Source organism: Oryctolagus cuniculus, chromosome 1 (genome assembly GCF_964237555.1).
Source record: "Oryctolagus cuniculus chromosome 1, mOryCun1.1, whole genome shotgun sequence".
Lineage (NCBI taxonomy): Eukaryota > Metazoa > Chordata > Mammalia > Lagomorpha > Leporidae > Oryctolagus > Oryctolagus cuniculus.
This window is the reverse complement of record NC_091432.1, coordinates 115,245,664-115,267,970: the sequence shown is the minus strand read 5'-3', so window position 1 is coordinate 115,267,970 and position 22,307 is coordinate 115,245,664. Positions and strand designations below refer to the sequence as shown.

The 22,307-nt window shown below is 43.7% G+C and overlaps 1 protein-coding gene across 1 annotated transcript in view; it reads right to left on the bottom strand.

Annotated features, from left to right (window-relative positions):
- Window positions 1-4,817: 4,817 nt before the first annotated feature.
- The window catches only part of CRTAM (cytotoxic and regulatory T cell molecule), a 32,544-nt gene continuing 15,054 nt past the window's right edge, over window positions 4,818-22,307 (bottom strand). The window contains exons 4-10 of the mRNA XM_002708347.5: window positions 21,544-21,684; window positions 20,384-20,545; window positions 15,463-15,543; window positions 11,882-11,965; window positions 10,767-10,913; window positions 8,046-8,132; window positions 4,818-6,370 (exon numbers count right to left, since the gene is read on the bottom strand). Coding sequence (XP_002708393.2) covers window positions 6,240-6,370; window positions 8,046-8,132; window positions 10,767-10,913; window positions 11,882-11,965; window positions 15,463-15,543; window positions 20,384-20,545; window positions 21,544-21,684 — 833 coding nt within the window. The 3' untranslated portion in view covers window positions 4,818-6,239. The remainder of the gene's footprint in view (window positions 6,371-8,045; window positions 8,133-10,766; window positions 10,914-11,881; window positions 11,966-15,462; window positions 15,544-20,383; window positions 20,546-21,543; window positions 21,685-22,307) is intronic.

The window sequence follows — 22,307 nt, the reverse complement described above, 5'->3', positions numbered from 1 at the left end:
TGGGATGCTGGCACTACAGGCAGCAGCTTAACCAGCTATGCCACAGCACCAGCGCCTAAGGCAACTCTTTTTATTTTATTTTATTTTATTTTATTTTATTTTATTTTATGAACATAAATTTCCAAAGTATATCTTATGGATTACAATAGCTCCCCCCTCCATAACTTCCCTCCCACCCACAACACTCCCCTCTCCCACTCCCTCCCCCCTTCCATTCACATCAAGATTAATTTTCAATTATCTTTATATACAGAAGATCAATTTAGCATATATTAAGTAAAGATTTCCACAGTTTACACCCACACAGAAACACAAAGTGTAAAATACTATTTGAGTACTAGTTATAGCATTAATTAAACACCTAAGAGTAATTGTGTATTAATTACAGAGTTCAACCAATCGTTTTAAGTAGAACATAAAAAATACTAAAAGGGTAAAGTATTAAGTTCTTTTTTGTTTGTTTGTTTGTTATAAAGTTACTTTTTTTTATTTAATAAATGTGAATTTACAAAGTGCAACTTTGTATTGTTGTGGCTTCCCCCCCACCAAACCTCCCTCCCTCCCGTGGCCCTCCCCTCTCCCAATCCCTCTCCCATCCTGCCCTTCATCGAGTTTCACTTTCAATTACCTTCATATACTGAAGATCAGCTTAGTATATACTAAGCAAGGATTTCAACAGGCTGCACTCACACAACCACACAAGGTATAGGGTATTGTTTGACTAGTAGTGTTGTTTTTAAGTTTCATAGTAAAACACATTAAGGATAGAGATCCTACGTGGGGAGCATGTACCCAGTGACTCCCATTGTTGATTAACAATTCGCACTCTTATTTATGACATCAGCAATCACCCGAGGCTCTTGCTATGAGCTGTCTAGGCTATGGAAGCCCCTTGAGTTCACTGACTCTGAACTTGTTTAGTCAAGGCCGTATCACAGTGGAGGTTCCTTCCTCCCTTCAGAGAAAGGCGCCTCTCTCCTTGATGGCCTGTTCCCCTAAAGCAACTCTTAAGTGTCAAATGTGCATTATAAAATCTACTTTGCAAAATTGTTATGATGATTAAATTAAAATATCTATTAAAAGTATCTGGTTGATAGGAGGGTATTTCAAAAAGTCTGGAAAAATGGAATGAAACATTTATTTTGGTGCAAAAATTTTTTGAAATCCATGCATAGTTTTTTTCGTAATTGCATGAAGTTTCCTTATATGCTTAGATTTCAGTACTTTTGCACCTGAATAAATTAATCTCTTTATTTAATCTTCCATGAAACATTTGACATACTTTTGGAATAGGTTGTCTGCAAGTGTCATTTTTCTCTATCTTGTCTTTCTTCTGCTATTCTCCAAATATAAATGGAGGATCCACCATGGTATCTGTCCACTAGAGGACTTGAGAATCCGAACACCCAGAAGCAATGAGCACACCTAACATCTGGGACTTGGCTTTTAAATACCATTTTCTGCTAAATGATTGATCCTGGGGTATGGCAGAAAATGTTTAAAGTGAACCTGGAAGATCTTGTACTATACACATGTATTAAACATTTTTTGTCTATAGAATGGGGTTGGCCTGTGCACTAGGCTGTATTTGCACACTATACAGGTTAGAGGACATGGAAAATCCTGCTTCGGAGAGACCATGAACACTTTGAAGTGATCACCATGGGACAATGTTCATCTTAAAGACAGTATTTATAAGTGACTTATCCTTAGAAAAATTTTGGTTTGTGCTCCATCAGGGTTCCCCAATCTATTGGAACCACTCAGGGAGTTACTAGAAAATTCGGATTCCAAAACTCGATCTCAGGTCTATTGGGACCAACCAAATCTGGGAGTCCCTGTTCTAGGAAATTCTCACCGGCAGTTCTGACAGGTGGCTAAGTATTCTAACCTCTGTCCTGTGTGTCACTGAGATGTTGGCACGTTAATTTGGTCTCTTGGGTAAAAGAAGAGGGAGAAGTGGAAACAGTCACTGCGAGCTTCCTTTGGGAGAATTCCCTTGAGAGCATGAACTCTAAGTCAGCCAATACCGCAGCAAGGTTTCATCAGCCCCAGCAAGCACCAGCTCTGAAGTGAAGGCGTTTGTCTCTCTGGACTCTTTTCAGAATACCTCTTGGTGAATGGTTTCTGACTCAGAGCTGCAGCAAAATGACAAATGGCATGCCTAACCTTGATGTCTTTACATATTAAAACTCTTAAGCAGCAAGGTATCTGATTCAGTTGCCTGCTCCTAACTCCTTCACTTCCCCTTTCTTCCTGAACAATTCAGTCTTCCAGTCACGAGTGGGGTACAGCAAAGCAGGCATCCGTGGTGGTGCTGGTGGGGAGCTGTGGAGGCCCAGAGGGGCTGCCTGGTGTGCAGTGTCAGCACCTGCGTGGGTGAGCAGGATACCAGGCAGAAGCAGTGCGTAAGTGTGTGCCAGGGGCTTCCACACAGCAGGGAGATGCGGTGTGGGGGGCTACAGACTAAGCTGGGGGAGCTGGGGAAGGGGCACAGGAAGGGGAGACAGAACAGGTTGACAAGAAAACACCCTCAAGAGGACACAGGAGATTGGCCAAACATGTAAATACAGTCGTCCTTCCTATCCTTGGGCTGTCACTTCCGGGACCCTTCACAGATACCAAAATCCATCATGTTCGAGTCCTTTATATACAATGGCCTCATATGTGCATGCAACCTACACACATCCTCCAGTACACTTTATATCTTTAGATTACTTATACAACCTAATGTAATGTACATGCAGGTTACACTGCATTCTTTAGGGAATAACAAGCATAGACTCAATCTATTGTTGGTTGAATCCACAGATAAGGAACCTGTAGATAAAGGGGACTGAGTATATTAAAGAATAATGGAGGGGCCGGCGCTATGGTGCAGTAGGTTGATCCTCTGCCTGCAGTGCCAGCATCCCACATGGGTGCTGGTTCTAGTCCCGGCTGCTCTACTTCTGATCCAGCTCTCTGCTGTGGCTCGGGAAAGCAGTGGAAGATGGCTCAAGCGCTTGGGCCCCTGCACCCTTGTGGAAGACCTGGAAGAAGCTCCTGGCTCCTGGCTTAGGATTGGCTTAGCTCTGGCTGTTGCGGCAATTTGGGGAGTGATGAACCAGCAGATGGAAGACTTCTCTCTTTGTCTCTTCCTCTCACTGTCTATAACTCTACCTCTCAAATAAATAAATATATTTAAAAAAAATAGAAGCTGACTTCTCAGAAGAGGACATCACAAATACAGAAATGGATGTGAGCAAACTCATACTTTTAAGTAGATCTGAACACATACACATATAATTGTATATACATATGTGTACACACACATATCTGTCCACTGAGGAGCTGAGAACAATAACACCCCAAAAGCAATGCTAACAGCTAACATCTGGGTCTTGGCTTTTCAATACCATTTTCTGCTAACCGATTGATTCCTGGACTATGGCAGAAATAGTTTAAAGTGAGCCTGGAAGCTCTTGTACTGGAAAGCAAGATAGTGTTCAGGGATTGAGACGGATATATCAGATGGACACAGAAGCCAGCTTCCACAATTTGATCATGAAAGAAGCAAAGGATTAATTTGATAGTGACGGATTATGCATGATCCACTGAATCACAGAGGAAACTATGAGTCTAGACAGGTATAAATAAGCAAATGAGCAACTTGAGGGCCTGCGCTGTGGCTCACTTGGCTAATCCTCCGCCTGCAGCACCGGCATCCCATATGGGTGCCGGGTTCTAGTCCTGGTTGCTCCTCTTCCTGTCCAGCTCCCTTCTGTGGCCCAGGAAGGCAGTGGAGGATGGCCCAGGTGCTTGGGCCCCTTCACTGGCATGAGAGACCAGGAGAAAGCACCTGGCTCCTGGCTTCGGATTGGCGCAGCGCCGGCCATAGCAGCCACTTGGGGAGTGAACCAACTGTCTATAACTCTACCTGTCAAATAAAAAAAAATAAGCTACTTGAAATTTGATAAGGAACAGGTTAGTTCCATAATTTTAAAGATCTCCCCACAAAATACTAGCTGGGGAAGCCTGGCAGCCACTATCTTAATCAAGTGACCAAAGTGAGCACTGTCAATAATGGATAAATAAAATGCAATGAAATGAACAGAACACCACTTCCTTAATAGCCCCATGGAAGTTGCAGAACCTGAATCTCATAAGGAAAAAATATCAAACAAAACCAAGCTGATGTGTGGTCTGCAGAATAATTAACTTGTAATTTTGAAAAATATCCAGGCCATGAAAGCAAAGACAAGATGAAAGAACTGTTGTAAACTGAATGAGACCAAAATGCTGGGTGATACTGAACTGGATCCTTGGGGACAATTGGGACAGTTGGAAAAGGTAACAGAGTGTGAGGAGTAATAGGAGAATGGTAACAGTGTTAATTTCCTGACTGTGATGGTTGCGGCTGTTGCAGTGTGTGTCCTGATTTGTAAGAAAGACACTCTAAGTGTTTGGGAATTGAAGGGCATCATGTCAACGTACTCTAACAGTTCAGGTGGAAAAGTGCCCTGTGCCACGTTTATACTTTTCTGTAATTTTGTGATCACTGCAAAAAGTTTTTTGTCAAGAGAAAAAAAATCTGCACAGTAGGATCTGGTCCCCACAACAGTTCTCCAGGTCATAATCTGGATGAACCTGTATTATTTTAGAATTGATTTGCTTAGATCCAACCAATATGTAATGCTCCATATAAGTGCGAGGGTTCGCTATATCTTAAATAAACTGATAGACAAAAAAGACACGTCAGATGACACTTTCACATGTGAAAGCAGAAAGTAAAACTGGGATACAACCACTAGAAAAATAAATATATTTTCTGGTCTTTTCTTACAAGGTTTGTTTATTTTGTTTGAAAGGCAGAGTTATAGAGAGAGAGGGAGAGATAGAGAGATATTCCAACTGCTGGTTTACTCCCCAAATGACTGCAACAGCCGGAATGGGCCAGACCAAAGCCAGGAGCCAGAAGCTTCTTCCAGGTCTCCCACATGGGTGCAGGGGCCCAAGGACTTGAGCCATCTTCTACTGCTTTCCCAGGAGCATTAGCAGGGAGGTGGACCAGAAGTGGAGCAGTTGGGACTTGAACTGATGCCCATATGGGATGCTGGCACTACAGGTAGTGCTTTACCCACTATGCCACAGTACCAGCCCCTATTTTCTGCTCTTTATTAAAGGAGTTTTTAAAAAACATTAATTTGGATAATAATCAATTAAACTTTTATTTTCTTTTGTACATGTTTTTGTAATGGCGTATCCCGGTAAAAACTTTGGCTAACGGACTAGCTCATCTGATTTAGAAAGAAAATCTAAGCCATTCTAACCACTGGGCCTTCCTTCAGCTCATCCCTTGTGTCCGGGGAGTGAGTGTACAGAATGTCAGATTCATTCATTGTCATCGTGTGCTTGTGACATCTCACCGTCCACCTCGAAGTACCCTCCCAGGATCCGAGATCTCCAGTGGGTGCTTTCCATCCCAAAGATCTTTGTTTCATGACAAGAAGAAAATATTTTTTCAAAAGATTTATTTATTTGCTTATTTATGTGAAAGGGATGTGACAAAGGGAGGGGGAAGCAAAAGGGGTGGGGAGAGGGAGCTTCCATTCACTGGTTTACTCCCCAAATACCCTCAACAGCCAGGGCTATGCCAGGACAAAGCCAGGAGCCAGGAACTGATCCTGATCTCCTACATGGGTGGCAGGGGCCCACGTGCTTGAACCATCACCTGCCACCTCCCAGGCACAGTAGCAGGAAGCTGGACAGGAAGTGGAGGCGGGACTCGAATTGGCACTCTGACAAGGGATGTGGGCGTCTGAAGGAGTGGCTTAGCCTGCTGCACCACAACACCCACCCTGAAAAGATTTTTAAGAAGAAAAATTTTAAGTAGTCCCACTAGAGGCTAGTATCTAAAAAAGAAAAAATCCTGTTCCCTTCGAGGTAAGATGTTAGCTGGTCACCTTGACCCTGATCCAGAAGGCCTGGTGGAATCCTCCAGCTCTGAAGTAGTGTCAGGCATAATAGGTTCTTTTCTCTTTTTCCTCTTTTTCTTTTTATTTTAACTCTGAGCTCCGTGTCCATGCTTTGGTCCTCATGCAGCTGCCCTGACTTGAGGGCAGATTCTCATCAGAGGACACTGTCTTGCATTGCGCTCAAAGGATGCTTTTCAGGTCATGGTCATTATGCTTCTCCCCAGAGGCTGCTCCACGGATGATGCGGCTGCCTTGACATCACGTTGTCTACTGCAGGGAGCACTATACGATATCCTCTGGTATATGAGGGTGCTTTTCCTTTAGTTTTGAACCTTGTACACTTCCCTTCCTCTTTGCTTTTGCTTCTGAGTACAGCTGTGTGATGTAGTTCATGCAACGCTTAGGGTGAGAGGCTGCAACAAAGGCATGTGGGAGAGGAATATTTATTTTGGACAACATTGCCATCATTTATTTGAAACACTTTGCACAGCCTATTTTTAGGCCCATATATTAATGTCTTATACAAGCTAATCTAAATGTTCTGAATGCATTGCTATCCTCAAATTTTTAAGGTCTAGCTACATAAATAATACTCTAAAAACCTGAAATAAAATATACAGTTGCTGGTACAAAATAGCTTACATGTCATCATAAAGAACTCATTGCCTTTAGCAAAAGTGCATAATGAAAATAGCACGGTCTGTGGAAAAATAGGATCAGTGCAGATCATTCAAAGCCTATGTAACTCTGTACACAGAAGCTGCGGATGGCCCCCAAGAATGTTTTTTAATTGTGCAAAATAATACCGTTGAAATGCTGGACTTGAGGACGCGGAGGCAAACAGGATGAAAGTGGAGCTCTGAGCTCGAGAGACAGTGCACCCTCCTGAGAGGCCTATGAGCCCTTCACGGTTTTTAGGGAAGGGAGCCCTGAGTGCAGGTTTTTATTTTAAATTTTCTTAAAAGAAAGTTGGCTTGCATGGACTCTGCCTCGTCACCGGGCTGAGGGCTTTGCTCTTCTCGCTAATGGTCATAATTCTGTTCCCACTGCTCTGATTCCTCTTGCTTAGGGAACAGTATAGGAAGACACCACCTTACACGCTGAATTGACATAATTCTCCTGTTTGTCGGGTGAGTACGAAGTGACCGACGTGGAAGCACACATTGCAACACGGCAGAGTGTACTTAGTTACACACATTTCTTCCTCCCACCCCCAGTTTTCACACAGCTCAGTGCACCCCTTCCCCTGCTATGGCATTTAGTTTTTCTTTCCATTCACACTCTAATAGGTCAAAACAAACAACAGAGGCAGAGTTGTTATGAAAAACCAGCTTCTTGCAAAAACCTCAGCGAAGTCAAGAGAATCAAATGGCAAAGGTCATTGCATTTCTTGCTGATCATAGCAGGGGGAATAAATTAATTTGCATGGAAGATTTAAATTAAATGTTTGGAAAATGTTAGATTCTTGGCTTTTCTATAGTTCTAGATTCTGCCTACTGGAGCTTCATCAAGAACACACACACACACACACACACTCATATACTATCTCCTTCCCATTTAGATTCTTTTCATTTTCTTTACATATTTCGTACTGAAGTCATGTGAAAGACTTGAATCATTTCAGCTTGCTTTGGTTAAGGTCTGCGTTCATTCAATCAATACAAAAGCAGCAAACACTCCTTTTGTGCCAGGTCCTGTGCTAGGATCTGAAGAAACAGTAAGATCAGTGACCACCCGGAGTGTTGTGGGAGATAGTCTAAAACACCAGCACTTCTGAGGTGGGTGGGAAGTGCTTACTGGGCACTCCAGAGCGCAGGAGAGGCACACAGTCAGGGATGCCTCAGCGTGTGACAGCAAGGAGGCAGAGGCGACTTCCCTAAGCCATGTGTCTGCAGCTACACAAACATAACTGCTACTGTTTGCAGTGCTGAACTTCCTGAGTTCTACAAGGCATTTTTGGGGATTGACTTTCTAGTGCTAACATTCAAACTGTGAACCCCCCCCTCCCGGCCCCGCACCACTTTTTCCTGAAAGGTGACTCGCTAGCGAACCTCTTTTCTCAAATCTCAGGTCACGCAGCTGACTTACCTTGATCATTTTTCTCTTGGGAAGATGTTTCTTCATTATTTGACCGTGATCGGTAACTTTCTACTGTGTGTTCTGAAATTTCATTTTCTACAAGAAAAGAAAATTAGCTTACTGATTTCTGGTGTCACAGACATTGATTATATGTGGAAATGGGTGTTTGAATAAGAGAATACCTCCGTTACTGTACCATGGTAGACTTAGCATGTCCTATCCTGTACCTCATGTCCTCATTAACTCAATACATAGTTTTTTAAGTCTATACTATATTTTTTTCTTAAAAATTTTTATTTATTTATTCAAGAGGTAGAGCTACAGACAGTGAGACAGAGACAGAGAGAAAGGTCTTTCATCCGCTGATTCACTCCCCAAATAGCCACAACATTCAGAGCTGTGCTGATCTGAAGCCAGGAGCCAGGAACTTCTTCCAGGTCTCCCAGTGGGGGTAGGGGCCCAAATACTTGGGCCATCTTCTACTGCTTTCCAAGGCCATAGCAAAGAGCTGGATCAGAAGAGAAGCAGGCGGCTGGCGCTGTGGCATAGTGGGTAAAGCCGCCGCCTGTAGTGCCGGCATCCCATCTGGGTGCCGGTTCGAGACCCGGCTGATCCACTTCCGATCTAGCTCTCTGCTCTGGCCTGGGAAAGCAGTGGAGGATGGCTCAAGTTCTGGGGCTCCTGCACCCACGTGGGAGGCCCGGAAGAAGCTCTTGGCTCCTGGCTTCAGCTCAGCTCAGCTCAGCTCTGGCCATTGTAGCTATTTGGGGAGTGAACCATCAGGTGCAAGACCTCTCTCTCTCTGCATCTCCTCTCTCTTTGGAACTCTGACTTTCAAATAAATAAATCTTAAAAAAAAAAAAAAAAGAAGAGGAGCAACCAGGACTAGAACCGGCGCCCAGATGGGATGCCAGCACCGCAAGCAGAGGATTAACTCACTATGCCACAGCACCAGCCCCAGTCTATACTGTATTTCTTACAGGCACCATGGAGGTACTATAAGATTATGGAAACCACATGACAGCAGATTAAAATAAAATATCAGGGGCAGATGATCAGCCTAGCCCATACTGGAGTACTTGGATTTAATACCTGCCTCCAGTTTCTGATTCCAACTTCCTGTTAATGCAAACCCTGGGAGGCAGCTGGTGATGGCTCAAGTACTTGGGTCCCTGTCACCCATATGGGAGACCAGGACTGAGTTTCCAGTTCCAGGCTTTTGGCCTGACCCAGCTCCGGCCATTGCTGAGATTTGGGGAGTAAAACAGTCAAAAGGAGCATCTCTCTCACTCTCTCTCTCTTAAATAAATATAAATAGTGGAAAAAGTCAAGTATTTTCTTTATGGAAGGAATGATTGTAATAACTCTAAAAGAACTCTGGGGATGAAGCACGCGTGGTAGATGCTGGAATAAGGCTGCGTGTTTGTCTACTGTGTGGGCAGATAAACTGCAAAGTCAGACTTTGTCTCTAGGTTTATTTATAGTGAGGATATTGAGCCAGCTGAATATCTAGGGAGACTGGTATGAAACTGGCAGAAGTGATACTTTTCAGAGAGCTGGATCTATTCAAACATGTAGTATTTTGCCTTGGGTCATAAGGGGTTCCTGTTCCCTAAGTGGTCAGCTCAGTACTGCCCGGTGGCCTTATAAAGTGAACCTCATTTAAAATATTCTAGTAGCCACATCTGAACAGTAAAAAGAAGCAAGTGAAATTAATTTGATGATATATTTTATTCAATTAGTATATCCAAGATATTATTATTATTATTACTATTATTATTATTATTATTTTGACAGGCAGAGTTAGACAGTGAGAGAGAGAGACAGAGAGAGAGAAAGGTCTTCCTTCTGTTGGTTCACCCCCCAAATGGCTGCCACGGCTGGCATGCTGAGCCAATCCGAGGCCAGGAGCCAGGTGCTTCCTCCTGGTCTCCCATGCGGGTGCAGGGCCCAAGCACTTGGGCCATCCTCCACTGCACTCCCGGGCCACAGCAGAGAGCTGGCCTGGAAGAGGGGCAACTGGGACAGAATCCGGCGCACCGACCGGGACTAGAACCCAGTGTGCCGGCGCTGAAAGGCGGAGGATTAGCCTAGTGAGCCGCGGCGCCAGCTAGATTTAGTTTTGTTTCCAATGATAGCTTTTTAATTAGAATGCTGAAGGAAGCATTCCTTTTTTTTTTATTATTTAATGAGCATAAATTTCCAAAGTACAGCTTATGGATTACAATAGCTTGAAGGAAGCATTCCTAATCTGTTACATTATATGAAATGTAGTAATGGGACTGAAACAGACTAGTACATTCCAACCTCTGATCGACCAGCACTGGAATTCGAGCTCCTTGAGGGTAAGGACCTGGTCTGTTGACGGATGTGTCCCTAGTCCCTGGAACAGTGTCCAGCACACAACCGGTGCTCAATGAATGCTTATTGAACAAATCGATGAATTCGCCCTTCACTGTGTTTCCTTTCGTGAATAGCAGCATCTCTAACTTCGTGCCAATTCCCAGAGCTACACCTCTTCCCTTTGGTTATGACCGCTCTGTCTCTAGTCCCTGGGGAATCTCAAGTTGAGTTGACTAAAAGACAGGCAATGGCTCCCATGAGAGACAGCACTTCCCTAGTGGCTCGTGCAGCCTCTAACAGGAGAGCCCTCACGGACAGACAGTCTCCTCCTTTCCTAGCTGACTGTTTCGCACCAGCCAGCCTCCGTCAGGTTGTCTGCCCACTCACCTTTCTTCCATATCACGTGAGCTTTCCGCAGCTTCATGATGAAGAGCTGGACTATGACGAGGAGGATGAAGATGAGGAAGGACACGAGGGTGAGCAGCAGTATTCCACTCTTCCTCCTCACCAGCCCTATGTACTGAGGATTCGCTTCTGCAAGGAAAACAAGAAGGTCTCACACAGGTTTTTCTCAGCCATGGGGAATAAGACAAGACTCCCACCGCGTCATATAGGCTAACAGACAGCCCAGATGAAGTGAGGGAGAGCTCGCTCCGGAAGGTAGACACTCAAAGTGTGCGCTCCTCCCAAAAAAGCAAACAACTATGCAAACAAACAAAACCACTCTGTGGAATGAGTTGAAAAATGTTTTTTTAGTTGGAGATGTTGAACCAGTTATTTTTCATGACTACAGAAAGCATGTGAGAAAACAGACTTAAATTATAATTAAGGGATTCAAATTAGCTACTAAGAATTCTTTCTTTCTTTCTTTCTTTCTTTCTTTCTTTCTTTCTTTCTTTCTTTTTTTTTTTTAGCAAAATGTAATTAAGTGGCAAGACAGATTGTTGGCTAGATTAAATGTGGCCCTGCATTGGGGGATAAACTGGTGGAGCTTTAAAAAGTCTTTCTAAACCCAGGATTCTGATCTTGTGGGCTGTAGCTTTGCTAAACATCCTAGTCCCCTCTTCTTAACCAACAAGGAATTAAGAGGTGCTGGTTAAATCTAGAACATCATGCTTGGCACTGTACAAGACACAATCCCTAGCCACCTGCAGCACTGGCAGCACTGGCATCCCAAATAGGCACTAGCTTGAGTCCTGGCTGCTCTACTTCAGATCTAGCTCCCTGCTAATGCACCTGGGAAAGCAGTAGAAGATGGTCCAAGTACTTGGGTCCCTGCACCTGTGTGGGAGACCCAGAGGAAGCTCATGACTCCTGGCTTTAGATTAGCCCAGCTCGGGCCATTGCAGGCATTTGGGGAGTGAACCAGCAGATGGAAGATGTCTCTCTGCCTCTCCCTCTCTCTCTTTCTGTAACTCTGCCTCTCAAATAAATAATCTTAAAAAAAAAAGAAAGAACTTAAAACATGGAGTATTCTTTCTAAATGCAGAGGTGACACTTACCAGAGGTTAAGTCAGGGTTCAGAGTCGTTTTTTCTTTCTCTTCCTTGTCAATCTCTGATGTACTAGAATTTTCCATGACTGCGACTGAAGTGAAAGCAAAGACACATATAAGGAATCCATCACACATATGTGACAAAGCATGACTGCTGTGGTTTGAATGTTTGTGCCCTCCAAAATGCACATGGAAGTTTAATTGTGACAATTAAATTGGCCATTGTGACAGTACTGGGAGGCGAGACCTTTAGGAAGTGGTTAGGCCATTAGGGCTCCACTCTCGAGAATGGGTACTAAGGACATCATTGCAGCAGTGAGTTTGTTATTGAGGGGATGGGTTTGGCTCCTCTGGCTGTCTCTTGACTTCTCTTCGCTGTAGCAAGAAGGCCCTGCCAGAGGTGGCACCTCAATCTTGGATGTCCCAGCCTCCAGAACTGTGAACCAACAAATTTTTGTACATTACAGATTACCCAGTCTGTGGTATTGTGTTATAGCACCACAAAACAGACTAAGACTATATATACACATATATATATAGTCATATATAATATATATAGTCATATATATTATATATATATAATATGTGTATAAAATATACATCTGTGTATTTTCTTCCCAAAGCAGCATTGGAAACAAAATTAAGTGACTTTCATTTTTTAAAAAATAAGATCACTTTTAAACTATTGATTTATTTAAATTTTCTTTTTAAAATTAACCCATAATAATCATATATATTTATGAGTTATAGGGTAATATTTTTTAAAATATTTATTTGTTTTTTTGAAAGGCAGAGTTATAGAGAGACAGAGGCAGAGAGAGAGAGGTCCTGCATCCGTGGGTTCACTTCCCAATTGGCCGCAATGGCTGGAGCGGCACTCATCCGAACCCAGGAGCCAGAAGCTTCCTTCTGTTCTCCCACACGGGTGCAGGGGCTCAAGGACTTGGGCCATCTTCTACTGCTTCCCCAGGACATAGCAGAGAGCTGGATGGGAAGTGAAGCAGCCGGGACTGGAACCGGCACCCATATGGGATGCCGGCACTGCAGGTGACAACCTCACCTGCTACGCCACAGCGCCAGGCCCTATAGTGTAATATTTCAATACATGTATACAAAATGTCATTCAAATCTAGGCAATTGGCATTTCCAAGCTCTTAGCATTTTTGTACGTTTGGAGACATTGAGTCCCTATCTTCTGGTTCTTCATAAAACCTGCGATAGGTTGTTGTAAACTACAGTCCCCCACTGTGCTGCTGGAGGCTGGAACCATTTCTCGTCTCTGTGTTCTGGTTCCCATTACCCAACTTCTCTTCTGGACTAGTCTATATTCAGGTGGACTCCCATAGCTTCCACAGAGGAGAGAGAATGTGTGGTATTTGTCTTGCTGCATCTGGCTTATTTCACTCCAAACTACTGATTTTCTGCAAGAACAGTGGCCAGTGGCCTTATTTCTGTAAGACAAACATTCGTTGCGTGTTTAACCCTGTGCCATGTCTTGTGCTGAGCACTTTGTCCTAATTACTTCTTACTGCAGTTCTGAGAAAACAAGATTCCAGCAGTTAAGAAAATGACCTAAATCCCATGGCAAAATAGTGGCAGAGCCAACATTGAAACCAGAGCCCCAGGTTTAAACCACAGCCCCTCTGGAGTCAGGCCTATAAGGAAAAGGCTTTAAGATACCAACTCAGCACTGAGGAATGGCATCCCAAGCTTTGTGGATGGAAAACCCACGGCATGGGGCCAGCGTTGTGACACAGTGAAGTGCGCCAGTGCTAGCAATACCGGCGTCCCATATCAGAGTACTGATTTGAGTCCCGGATGCTCCACTTCTGATTCAGTTCTGTGCTAATGCACCTGGGGAAGCAGTCGATGAGGGCCACGTGACTGACCAGGAGGGAGTCCTTGACTCCTGGCTTCAGCCTGGCCCAGCTCTGGCTGTTGCAGCCATTTGGGGAGTAAACCAGCAGATGGACGATCTCTCTCTCTCTCTCTCTCTCTCTCTTTCTCTCTCTCCCCCTCTCCTTCTCCCTCTCCCACTCCCTCTCTCTCGCCCCCCCCCCCCGTGTGTACGTATCATCGTCTCCTCTCTGTCATTTTGCTTTTCAAACAAATAAAATAAACCTTAAAAAAGAAAGCAAGCTTACAACCTGAAATCAAAGCAATGGTTTGTCTGTAGATACAGTCTCGGGTGTCATTCAAACATCTGCAAGCCTCCCCCGCATAACGCTTTTGCTAGGTAAGGCAGACTATAAAAATAAGAGATGTCTCTTGCAGCTGTCGCTTGTCTGCCAAATTCCGTTTTCCCCTCTGCAGGCTCTGGCTTTTCAGCCCGTTGCCAGCGCCACCGTGTGGATCCCAAGGGGAATGGAGTCTCTCATCCTTTTACTAAAGATGGGTGTTATTAACAGTAATAAAATTGTAGAAATTGAAAGCTGAAAGGAATTTTAGAGACCATATTTCTTAAATCTTATGATATACATGAAAAAGCAGAGCAGAAAATTGAGTCGGTGAGTAGCAGTACAAGCCAATTTAAGGACAACTGGATTCTAAACACGTTGAAAAATATTGGATTATTAAAGCAAGTGATGTGGCTGTCCCACTTCATAATAGCTTCAATTTCCATGGCCCTTCAAAAAGCTGTATGGTACATACTGTATTTATCAGCGTGTAAAACCCTGAACATTTTGCTTTTAAACAGTATTCAGGATTCACAATCTTTAAAATGTGATTTGATACTCAGAAATATGAACATGATAATGATCTAAAAGCACTTGTCCCACCAGATGAAATTATCATAGAGACACAATATGAAACAGAGGGAATATGTGGGAATGTATGCCTTTCTGGATGAAGCTGCCTTGCTTAAGGCATCATAGTATATTCACGTATTCATTGAGGTTCTGAGCACCTGCTATCGCAAGATACCTTGCTAGGTAAAACCCAAAATTAAATTAAATACATGAGGTGTTCTCTTCCCTTTGTGTGTGCACCCACTCATGATGATAAATTTTTCTGTTATTGTCTTCTATTTAAAAAATTAAATACATGGTCATTGCCCTCAGAGTCACTGTCTAGAAAAGTGGAATTACAATCCAGGTTTTATTGGTTCTTCTGCAGGTATGGTTCAGTTCTGTCATAAAAAGTGACCTGAGTTCTTGACAAAGAAGTAACTGATGCCCTTTCAAAGGCTTCGAGGCTCTCTGCTGATGTCAAGTCTTTGTTTTGTGTTTGGTCTGTTCTAGACAGAGAGACAAAGAAATGAGTTTCCCTGCAAAGGAATTCAACCTTATTCTTTACTGCAATTCCAACGTCATTGTGTGTGTGTGTGTGTTTGTGTGTGTGTGTGTACAGAAGCATCTTGAGCACAATAGCCCTGCACTTACAAGGTGTTGTGTACCCAGAAGTCCATCCCACCAGTATACAACTGATGTGGCTCTATTCTAGGACAACACAAACTTGGATCCAGTTGACAAGGTCCCGTACGATCTGATTAAAAATCAAAATAAAAATATTCTTCATGCCTAGACTTAGAAAAATGACCTTCCCGAGGAGACATGACTTTATTTTAAGTTTTCAGGAGGACACTCACCCGTGCTAGTAGGAAGCTGCGTGCCTTGGGACGACAGAGAGCTTTTCTCCAGGGCATCGGAAGTTGCCTCTTGATCTGCGACTAGGAAAAGGGAAAAACAAAATTCTGCGACTACAGAGAGCAATTTTGCCCGCATGGTGCTCAGTCAAGTTGATTGAAGGATGGATGCTGCTGCCACCTGCTTGTGGAGGCTGCGCAGCAATCTCAGGACTGTGTGTTCGCAGCCCTTGCTCTGGTTTTGAATTTGTATCCTGCTGATTGTCCATCTGCTCACTTGCCTAGCTGAAAAGGACAGCATGCTGGCGGGGGGCGGGGGAGGGGGCCTCCATGTGGTGGTGCGTTTTGCTGGAGGAGCCAAAGAATGCTCACTGTCTCTATCTACATATATCTATTGATAAATATCTATCTATCTATCTGCTTCAAAATTCAAAAGCATACATATGTTTTATAGGTGCATTTTCCAGGAACTTTTTGAAGACCTCTGATCTTTGTCTACCCTTCTATCTACCCAACCACATATCTATGTATGTGTCATTAGTAGGTGGTTTGGGGTCAGCCTTGGACTCCAGTGCTGCTGTTTGCTTGCTCCCAAGTAAATTTGATAAGATGCTTATTTCTCTAAGAGTCAACTTCCTCCCCACCCTTATCTGTAAACTCTTAGCATTGCAGTTAAGATATCTGTGTCCCAGGGCCGGCACTGTGGCATAGCGGGTAAAGCCGCCACCTGCAGTGCCAGCATCCCACATGGGTGCCAGTTCGAATCCTAGCTGCTCCACTTCTGATCCAGCTCTCTGCTGTGGCCTGGGAAAGCAGTAGAAGGTGGCCCAAGTCCTTGGGCCCCTGCACTGGCATGGGAGAACTGGGGGAAGCTCCTGGCTCCTGGCTTCGGATTGGCACAGCTCCAGCCACTGGGGAGTGAACCAGCAGATGGAAGACCTCTTTCTCCCTCCCCCTTTCTCTGCCTCTCCTTCTCTCTCTGTGTAACTGACTTTCAAGTAAAAAAAAAAAAAAAAAAAAAAAAAAAAAAAAAAAGATACCTGTGTCCTAGAACAGAGTTCTATTCCTGCCCTCAGCTCCTAACTCCAGCTTCTTGCTCATGTCTGCACTTGCCCGATGGGTTCCTTCCACCCACATGGGAGACCTGGATTGAGTTCCTGGCTCCTGCCTTTGACTCCAGCTTGGCCCTTGGCCATTGTGTAAATTTGGGTGTGAACCAGTAGATGAGAATGTGCTCTCTTTCTCTCGTTCTCTCTCGCTGTCTCCAATAAATAAGTTGGTAAATTTATTTATTAGCTACATTTTCATTTGGAATTTTGGGGAGCCTGCATCCACTACCATGAGCCTGGCAGCTTCCAGATACTTACGGACTTTGTGATCAGTGATGTTATTGATGAGTGTGATTTTTAGGTTGAAATGTATCAACATTTAAAAGATCTGTATAACTCAGTGAATCAGTATTTTCCAATGACCAAGGCACAGTGTTACAGAAATAATGCTGGGTGAAATAAAAGATCCACTTAAAGTGCAAGAGAATTTGATGGATTTTAATATAACGGAGTATAAACGGTTCACTGACGTGGTTGCAGGTCCACATAGCAACTGATCTTTAGAAAACAGTCCGTTGAGTTTTGGTATAGCTTCAAAGAGGAATAGCTGTAATTATCCAGAAAGGCTATTAAAATACTCTTCTCCCTTTCCAACTGTACATTTGTATGAAGTTGAGTTACTTTATGTGTAATTCAAGCAAAACAGCATATGGGAAGTAAATGGATGTAAGAATTCTGAGAACTTAATTGTTTACTACTAAGGCCAACATTAAAGAGATTTTTGTGAAGTAAAACAATGCCATTTTTCTTACTATCATTTTTGACGTTATAAAATACAGGCCTTTTTTCCTTCTTCTTTTTTTACAGAAACCTCCATTTCTGTTGGGCACTTCTGTTTGCTCAGCTCTTTTCTCTCATGGACACAGTGCTGGCATGATCCCCATTTGCCCGGGGTCCTACCACACGGAGTGTAAAGGTGAAAGGACCCTGCTTGTAAGCATGTTTAAAACACCCTCAGTTAGGAGATTTTAAAAACTAACTGGATACACGAAGCACTTTTACTGTCTGTATGTCAATGTAGTAACTCAGCAAAGGGACAAGGAAATAAAGTGAAGTCATCAATAGTGGCATTTTTCTTTGAATGCTTGTAGAGATCTGCCAGTGGAGGCTAGATAATCAACAGTTAGATCTCAAATGAAATTCAGTCCTTAATTTATTATTAGAAACATTTAGAGGGACATAGCTGGTTGGGCAGCTACCTGCCATGCCAGCATCCCATATGGGCGCCGGTTTAAGTCCCGGCTGCTCCACTTCCCATCCAGCTCTCTGCTAATGCGCCTGGGAAAGCAGCAGAAGATGGTCCAAGTCCCTGGACCCCTGTACCCATGTGAGAGACCCAGAGAAAGCTCCTGGCTCCCGGCTTTGGCCTGGCCTGGCCCAGCTCTGGCTCTTGTGTCCATGTGGGGAGTACGCTAGTGAATGGAGGATCTCTCTCTTTCTGTCTCACTCTGTGGCTATGCCTTTCAAATAAATAAGTAAATAAATAAATAAATCTTTTTTTAAAAAAGAAAAAACATGGTGAGCTATTATTTGGGGTTATATATAACTATATTCATAAAAGAAAGTAATTTACAATTTCCCTTTTCATAGTAATTTTTTGTAGATGATTTTAATATTCCTGAAAAGTAAAAATGTTTACTTTTCTTAAGATTTATTTATTTTAAAGGGATAGTTTCAAAGAGGCAGAGGCAGAGAGAGAGAGAGAGAGAGGGAGAGAGAAGGAGATGAGGTCCTTCAATTTGCTGGTTCATACCCAGATGGCCACAACCACCGGAGCTGTGCCAATCCGAAGCCAGGAGCCAGGCGCTTCCTCCGGGTCTCCCATGTGGGTGTAGGGGCCCAAGGACTTGGGTCATCTTCTGCTCTCCCAGGCCATAGCACAGAGCTGGATCGGAAGTAGAGCAGCTGGGACTTGAACCAGCGCCCATATGGGATGCCGACACTGTAGGTGTCTAAGCCACAGTGCTGGTCCCAAAAATGTGTTTTAAACACTATTGGTTCTCTTATTTACTTTTAAAATGATTTATTTATCTAAAAGACAGAGTGACCGAGAAAGAGGGAGAGACTCCCTTCCACCCAAGGGTTCACTCCCCAGATGCCCACAACACCTGGGTGTGGCCCAGGCTAAATTCAGGAGCCAGGAACTCCGTCCCATGTGGGTGGCAGTGACCCAAGTACCTAGGCCCTCATCTGCCACCTCACTGGTTCATTAGCAGGAAGCTGAGTGGCAAGGAGTGGAGCTGGATTGAACCAGGGACTCCAATACGGGAGGTTTAACTCGCTGTGCCTTAACACCCACTCCTGGTTCTCTTGATTAAGAATCTGAATGTCTTTTCAGAGGCATGTAGATAGACAGCACCAGGCTCCAATTCCACTGATGCGGGTGGAGCGTGGCTGCAGAGTGAGTCATAAGGGTCGGAGTGGGTGCGTACGATGTCGCTACAGCGCAGTCTGTGGGTTCTGGAGTCTTCTCAAGCAGCTTCCTCCATAACAGCTTTTGGTTTGCTGAGAAAGTGGCTGTGGAAAGCCTGTGGCAGTGAGGGGAGCCTGTCAACCACAGACACAGCCCCCACAGCTTTCCCACAGTGAGGTTCTCATAAGCCAACTGGCCCTCCACGAGTGCCTTGCATCGTAATCATTACGTTTGACAAAAGAGCTTTGTCATCGACAATTTCTTCTTTCACTCATGTGAGCCCTTGGACTTCAGGACTCTCCTTGCACACCGAGAAGTAGCTTCTACAGCAAGGAAGCTCAGCATCCTACTAATTGCAGACTTGTGTGTCCACGTGACTTCTGATGGGATACCCCTTGTCTCAAATTAGACTTGTATCTAATTTTTAAATCACCCATTAACCCCACATCCCAGTATACATTATTTTATTTATTTATTAAGATTTATGTATTTATTTGAGAGGCAGAGTCGCAGACAGAAAGAGGGAGGGAGAGGTGCTCCATCTGCTGGCTCACTCCCCAAGTGGCTGCAATGGCCACAGCTGGAGCAGTCTGAAGCCAGGAACCAGCAGCCTCCCCTGGGGCCTCCCACACTGCCGGTGCAGGGGCCCAAGCACCTGGGCCATCTCCATTGCCCTCCCAGGCTACCAGCAGAGAGGTGAATCAGAAGAGGAGCAGTCAGGACATGAACCGATCCCGATTTGGGATGCTGGTGCCACAGGTGGAGGCTCAACCTACCACACCACAGTGCCGGCCCCTTGTATGTAATTTTGAAACCATTTCTTGGACTTTAGGAAAAGGAATCACAGAACAGGGGTTATGAAAATGGGGGTGACTTCTCTTCTCGATACTTGATGCTTCCAGAGGTGTTTGGCTCAGAATATTATCATAGTTAAACTAAAAGCTTCAAACAGTCATAGTCAACCTACTCATGCCTTCATGTAACTGTGCATGTTTTATAGGAGTGTAAAATTACACTGGCAAGTTTAAACTTATTTCTGTTCCTATTCTTTCCTTTTGGGTCAAGTACAAAGTTGCAGTATGCTTCATAGGATCTCTCTAAAGACAGGATGGCAATCAAAGTGTTTAAGGTCAAGTTAACATTATCTGTCATTATCAAAGGGCAAGTACGAGCTATTTGCATCTAGTACTGAGCTATGCTTTCTGCACAGCTGGGCTCCTTCTGAGTGTTGCCTCACTTGCCACCCCGCCACTCAGGAGGAGAAATTTCAATGATGGCATCCATTTGCTATGAAGGAGAGCTTTGTTGACAGTACTCTCACTCTGGAAGACTTCACCCACCCTGTTTAACTTCACTGATGCTGCAATATGATTAAAAATGATTAAAGGCAATTAGTTCTTACCCCAATCTTTAAACCGGAAGGATGCAACCAGATTGGTCCCTTGCAGGCCTTTGTGTCGGATAATGCAGTCCACTGTTGAGTTTTTGCTGTATGTGTGGACTAGGAGCTTGCTGGTGGTATTACATGTTTTCCCATCCATTTCAAATTCATGGTGGGTGTCCCCTATGTAGCAAGTTAAAGAGAATGTATGAGGTTATGGCTATTTAACACTATTGGGTGAGTTCGGTTTTATTACAGACCACCAGTTCTTGACTTCTTGGCAAACATATTAGATTTCTAACCTCACTTTAACTGGCTGCCTTTTGTGTGCTTGGCTCTGATCACAAAGGGAAGGAGGTGAAGGAGGATGGATATGTTTATGTAAATCCTTCATTACATGGAAAAAACTTAAAGCCTATATGCTATATAAGGACAGCATGATGCTACAAAACACAAAGACAGAAAAACTTACTCATGTTCCATGGATAAGACAAATTAAAGGGGAAATCTAATGGAATAAAAGTGCACTTGAATGGGAATCGGATCTGGATTTTAGGTCTTTTCTCTGTAGAACCCCATTTGAGCCTCCCTCAGTTTCATCAGCTGTGAAAGGGCCCCTGCAGCTCTAAGAATGTATAATTATGTAGATATTGGAGGTAGTGCCTGTTGAAATGTAAGCATATGGTGAATAGCTCCAGAACATCACAATGAGTTATCCTTTTTCAGTTAAAGACTTAAAGTTTAGACTGCATGCTATCATAATATTTTAAAACTTTCCTTGTGGGAATGAAACAGCACTATACTATCTAAGGAAGATCATATATGTTCCAATTGCCTATATTATGTAAATGTATTTTTAATTGTATATTTTGAAAAGGCTTATTCTTAGAGGTAATACCTATAGGATACTTTCTACTTTGGGAAATTTTGTCAAATTTTAAGAAGCTGTTATAAATATCCCACTTTATGTTTCTACTTTGTGCAAAAACATGTTCATTATTTGTGATTAGGTTTTTGAGATTAAGGCATAGTATTGACTGGTGATAGTTTGGAAAAGAACTGATAAATTATTAAGTGTCATCAGGCACCTGCGGCCACCAGAGGGTGCCAGAACCTTTAAAATCCCTTGGACATTTACCCAGGAAGGAAAACAAAGAAAGGAGAGCTGTTTCTGCACCTACCATAGAACTCCACGCCGTTCCCTACTTGCCAGGTTATCTGCGGAGGGGGCTTGCTTCTCACAGTGGAGCATTGAAGTACAACACCTTCTCTGTTTTGCCCTCTGAGAACTGAAGCCTCCAGCGTTGGCTTAGAAGGAATTGCTAGAAAAAAAAAATTAGATTTATCTGTGCTCCACATCTCAGCAAAGCACACAGCCTAATAATCTGTAGGGAATGCTGTAGGGTCAAGTCTAGTTAATGGGCTTCTTGTTTACTTGCCCGTTCCCAGAATCAAGTCCTGTTAAAGGGCTTTCGTGGGCTTGCACAGCTACTTGGGCTGAGGTCAGCATGTTTGCAGTCGGTGTGTGATTAATCCCTGAACACACTACATTATAGCAACAGTTCTAAAATGAGCTACGGGTCTGCATTTGGTTCGTAGAGCACTGGGTGAAGAATAGAGACCTGAATTGCAGCTTCACCTCTTGGTTAAGTCCCCTGACTTCTTGGTGTGCCAGTTTTTACATCTGTGACTTGGGAAGATAAGCTAAGGAGTTGGCTTTTTCAACCTTAAACTTTCATGAGTCTGTGACTCACCTCCAGGTAAGTTGCTTCTGTCCCCTCCTAATAGCCAAGGTGCATTTCTCATACAAAGAGCCCATGGGTCCTTTTTCATTGTACTTCTGTCTCAGAAATACCTTTTAGTTAGGATTCTTTCTTCCCCTTTCCCGTTCTACCTCCACTTTGGTCCAGAACTGTACCCTTCCACATCTGTTTAATTCACCCAT